Raw genomic sequence first — 5,884 nt, forward strand, 5'->3', positions numbered from 1 at the left:
AGGGCTATCTGCGCTAGCCATCCATAATTTAGCAGTGTAAGACTAGAAGGAAGGCAGCTAGTCATCACCACTCACCGCCAACTCTCGGGCTACTCTTTTACCAACGAATAGTGGGATTGACCGTCACATTATAACGCCCCCACGGCTGAAAGGGCGAGCATGTTTGGTGTGACGGGGATTCGAACCCACGACCCACAGATTGCGAGTCGAGCACCCTAACCCCCTGGCTATGCCGGGCCATCTCTTATGATACTTCAAAAGTGAAACTAAAAGTTCTTAAAGAATCTCGGCTGATAAAACGTATATGTATAGTGATATAATATTCTTGACTGGTTTTATTCAATATAAAAACAGTAGACGATCATACATTTCACAAATATTTTATGTATCACCACCATGGTCGTAACAAATGAAATATTTATGAAACATACAATTGTCTTCGTTTTACTCAATTCTGTAATTATGGAGTTTTACCAAGTACCGACGATTTCAAGTATTAATTATATAAAAATAACAGTGATTCATCTTGAAGAATGAATCTTCAATGGCTCATAGCTGTTCTGAATAACATTTTTCTACGTTAAGTACGCAAGCGTTTCAGTACTTCAGTACAATTGTACACGGGACTAATGATATGTATAAACTTTTAATTATTATATATATATATCTAAATTCTCATTGTTGCGAATGTGAACGTAGCTCCATATAAAAACGCGAAATTCTTGTTAGTGATCTGTATATTGAGTAAATCATGCAACTGTATTAGTTTCGAGCTAGCCGAAAGAGTTCTTACAGCTACTGAAAATGCATGGAAAGTTCCAGAGGATTTTATCGTTATTATCTTGGCATGAGAGGTATTATTCAGAAAAGTATAAAAAAAGAAGAAAGAAATGTTTAGTATGAAGACAGCTTTAGATTTGCTGAGCTGGTTGAAAATTTCTGATCTCGTAGATTAATTTGGAAGTTTAAATCATATATTTTGTCGAGATGAAAAAACAGATAACTTGAAATTAGTGATCATTCGAAGTCTAGGAAATATGCTGTGTTTTTGTTATTTATGGACTTCATTAGCTCTGTATAATCTGTGTAAAAAACTGGTGAGCGTATGAAGCTCCGAATATATAACTCTGAGAAGTAAAGTATGAAGCTCCAAATATAAAACACTGAGTAGTGAAGTGTGAAACCTTCAGTATAAAACTCTGAGTAGTAAAGTGTGAAGCACTCAATGTAAAACACTCAGCAGTAAGGTATGAAGCTCCGAATATAAAACATTGAGTAGTAAGGTGTAAAGCCCTCAATATAAAACACTGAGTATTAAAGTCTTAAGCTCCGAGTATAAAACACTGAGCAGTAAAGTGTGAAGTCCTCAATATAAATTACTGAATAGAAAAGTCTGAAGCTCCGAATATAAAACACTGAGCAGTAAAGTATGAAGTCCCCAGTATAAAACACTTAGCAGTAAAGTTTGGAGCTCCGAATATAAAACACTGAGCAGTAAAGTATGAAGTCCTCAATATAAAACACTGAGCAGTAAAGTGTGAAGTCCTCAATATAAATTACTGAATAGAAAAGTCTGAAGATCCGAATATAAAACACTGAGCAGTAAAGTATGAAGTCCTCAATATAAAACACTTAGCAGTAAAGTTCGAAGCTCCGAATATAAAACACTGAGTTGTAAAGTGTGAAGCCCTGAATCTAAAACACCGAGTAAAGTTTTCATCTCATTTCTAAAACGTACATATCAGCAAAGCATTATTATCCGTATATAAAAAGCACATTTTTATAAAGTATAAATCAGAAACTGTAACACTGGAATGTAAAAAAAAAAGAGGCAGTAAAATTTCAAAAGTATTACATTTCTCCATGTTCAACCTTCTGAAACAACTATAAGGAATGATAGCATCAAAGGATATTTCTTATATTTGTTTAAAATAATGGCGTTGAATAAGTAAAACAAAAGTTTAACATACTTTTTTGGCTTTGAAATTCTACAGATTATATATAGTTAGATATGCAAGACTGGTACTGAAATAAGTATTCTTTAACCTGAACCAAAAAGAACTTAGTTTGAATACTGTTTCAATTTAGGCGATGTCTTTGTATACGTATGTGATATATGACCGTGACGGAAAGAGCTCAAGTATCAAAGAAACATACAGTCTATTTTATATATGCGAAAAATGTACATACACACACACATATATAAATATATCTATACAGTGTTTTTTTACTGTGTTGCAAACACTCAAATGATACAGAGATGACTTTTTTTTAAAATAAAACCACGTCAGTATTCTAAGAAACAAATGACACGGGCACAGGTTGAAATTATAACTTTTTTTTTTACCAGGTCTGTTTATTTTCAGAGAAAATATTGATAACATTTAAGCCATATCTGCCACTCAAGCTCTAGGGTGTAGTGAGTTGGCGAGTGCGAACTTTATGTGGTTGCTATCTTCTAAATAAGATCGCAGCCTCAAACTCGTTTTATCGGAGAGATTAAGTTATAGCCGTATATGCTAGTTGTTTTATAGATAAAACGTGAAAAACGTAACAAATTAAAACCATGGCAACGTATAATGATTTGCAATTTGACTCTTTAGAAGCTCTTTCTTTGAGTTTTTAGAACGTGTCCTCAGTAGGGTTAGGACTAACCAAAAGTACTGTGAATATTCTAACAGAAAAACATAATAGATAAATAGATAGATAGATAGATTGAAGCTAGATAGAATAATTTTAAGATGGAACCAGTTTCATTTAGCAAACAAGTCATGCAACAAAAACTGGTCCGTTCTACATACATGCTGCTAAGAAGAATAACCCGTCTTCTTTCTTTATTTGCAGAAAAGGAAACTTGCCTGTCAAGAATATGTTTAAGTCAAGTACAACGATCGAAGTGAACAGAGAAAGCGACGTATCACGTAAGACAAGTAAGTACGGCTTTAAAACACTCACTTCCTTTGTTATAACTTTAGGTTTAGCACTGAGAAACACCTACCATACTTCCTTGCAGACTGTTCCCTGGAGCCGTGCAGTTTTGTGACAATGTTATAAGGTAATCATTTTAGTCCTATTTTCACAGGTACATAGAACGTAAGCTTGTAGAGTTATAATTATTTCACGCTCCGAACCTCAACTGACCAAATCAAACTTTAAGCTGTTTATAAAGTACGTCGATAATAATAATATTTAAATGGAAAGAGCGAACAAATCACTGTAAGGAAATTAACATAAGACTAACGTTTAATATTATTGGAATGTTTGCAAATATATTAAAGCCATGTAGAAACAGTGATAATAAAAAATATTTCTCTATAACTTCCTAGGCCTAGTAGTTAGTGTGTTCAGATTATGAATCCGGAGGTTTATGGTTCGTAGCCCGTTGTTACAAAAAAACTCGCCCCGCGTAGATGTGTAGGTGCGCTATAAGAGTGATGGTTAAGTTGTACTAGTCGAACAGACAAAATTTGACTATGACTAGACTATCAGCTCCAAATTAGAGACGGCTGTACACAGTCAACCATTTGATTAGGGTTAAAATTTGGAAAGGAAAACTATCCAGAATCTTTTATTGAGTACCAGTGAAATCAAATTTTAATATACAGGATAACTTTCAATGGTCTCGTTTTAATGACTTTGATTCAGGCTTGGACACGCTGGAACCGATTTACGTTTTCTAAAATATATGGGAGAAATATGTCTACCAAAACTTATTTGCCCAAGATCGTTTAGTTTGCCATGATATAATTAAAGATTTTTAATACGTTTATAAAAAAAATTGTTTTTTTAGTTGTTCATTGCAATTCAATAAGTTATTATTAAGTTTTTCGGTATTTGTTAGGGTTAGCGAAGTTGATTGGAGTAACGCAGAATAAATAAACGAATATATGACAGGTAATATATTAATCAACCGATGAGAAGAAAATACAAAACAAATCTACATATATATTAATGTGCCTCAAGTTTTTAAGCAGTTCTATTATATAACTCATACCCACCATTTCTATATATATCTATTTCTGAACAAAAGTTACAAAGTTTCTAATGTTGCATGAAAGATACTATCCAGTGAACAAAAATATTCGGCCTTTCAGCAAGTGCGGTTTGATTGACCTCAAATATAAAATAAAAAGAGTGTCAACTTTTCTGACCATAATGGATACAAGAGGCACGTGGGCCCGGCATGACCAGGTGGTTATGGAGCTTGTCTCGCAATTTGAGAGTCGTGGGTTCGAATCCCCGTCCCACCAAACATGCTCGCCCTTTCAGCCGTGGGGGAGTTATAATGTGACTATCAAACCCACTATTCGATGGTAAAGGAGTAGCCCAAGAGTTGCCGGTGGATGATGATGACTAGCTGCCTTCCCTCTAGTCTTTCACTGCTAAATTAGGGACGGCTAGCGCAGATAGATCTCGTGCAGCTTGGTAAAAAGTGTCAAGGTGCATTTATCTGACAAAACTCACGTGGTTGTTAATCTATGCTAACGTAAAGTTAATTAAGGTTATTATATAATTCCATTTGAAAGGACAAATAAACTTAGCACATGCGCTACCCTTACAAGTATAAATATCGTAACATTTTTTAACTCTATAGTAACGGTAGTGGTGATAAAGAGGTCCGAAAGATCCAGTTGTTTTTATATTGTTTGTTTGTTTTGAATTTCGCGCAAAGCTACACGAGGGCTATCTGCGCTAGCCGTCCCTAATTTAGCAATGTAAGACTAGAGGGAAGGCAGCTAGTCATCATCACCTACCGCCAACTCTTGGGCTACTCTTTTACCAACGAATAGTGGGATTGACCGTCACATTATAACGCCCCCACGGCTGAAAGGGCGAGCATGTTTGGTGGGATGGGGATGCCGGGTCTTGTTTTTATATTATAGCTATTCGAGAAAATAATTGTTAACTTTCGGATCAGAAAACACTAAACAAGAGCCGATGACAAGATTTTTATTTATGCTAAGAACCTACGAGAGAAATAAATATAAGAATATCTTAAGATAATATAATTTGGGAAGACGGATGATTGACTGTCAGGGCTGCACTCAGCTTATCCAATTTTTTTATATGGTATGCAGGTCACGATCATTCGATCGGTTAAAATTTACGTCCTTAAAGAAGCAAATACTGAAAAATGTTGATTACAAGGAAGTTGTGTAAACGTCTTTTCGAATATGATCTCAATATTTCTTAGTTTTAGACAGTGGCTGCAATGTACCGTAATTATTGTTTGTTTGAAGTTAAGCACAAAGCTACACAATGGGGTATCTGTGCTCTGTAAGAATGCGAATTGAACGAAATACCGCAACTCTATGTATTTTGTCGAATTTCGACACGTTCTACTAATGTAATAAAACCACGCTACATATGCCAAATCCAGTGCTAGTGAAGCCTTCTGGCCAATAGCAGGTTTTTCATATAAGTAATCATCTATTTCCCAACTCCTTTCGATATTATATTTTTATATCGGATCTCTAACGTTACATGGCTCTTGATTGTTTGTTTGTTTTTGAATTTCGCGCAAAGCTACACGAGGGCTATCTGCGCCACCCGTCCCTAATTTGTTGTTGATAAAATTCAGACGTCTTAACAAACAGCCTAACTCCGAAGCTCAAACAAACCAATATGGGCACATACACGCATATGAACACAAATATAATGAGTAAATCCGTGCGATTGACGACACATATGAATATATCACGTGATTAGATGGAATGACGTTTAAAGTCAGATACTGTGTAACACGTGAGCTAACGAGCTACTTACTTGTAAAGGTATCGAGGAAATATGTTTGCGTAATGTAGTTTGCAGTCTGAGTGAAGAAGTTCTGTAAAGTATGAGGTTTTGATTACGTAATAAATGTTTCTTTTAAAAACATAACTAA

General features: G+C 35.1%; 1 protein-coding gene across 1 annotated transcript in view; it reads left to right on the forward strand.

Annotated features, from left to right (window-relative positions):
* The window catches only part of LOC106458861 (vinexin-like), a 73,637-nt gene that overhangs the window by 11,297 nt on the left and 56,456 nt on the right, over positions 1–5,884 (forward strand). The window contains exon 2 of the mRNA XM_022385211.1: positions 2,845–2,930. Coding sequence (XP_022240919.1) covers positions 2,870–2,930 — 61 coding nt within the window. The 5' untranslated portion in view covers positions 2,845–2,869. The remainder of the gene's footprint in view (positions 1–2,844; positions 2,931–5,884) is intronic.

Source organism: Limulus polyphemus, unplaced genomic scaffold (assembly GCF_000517525.1).
Source record: "Limulus polyphemus unplaced genomic scaffold, Limulus_polyphemus-2.1.2 Scaffold524, whole genome shotgun sequence".
Lineage (NCBI taxonomy): Eukaryota > Metazoa > Arthropoda > Merostomata > Xiphosura > Limulidae > Limulus > Limulus polyphemus.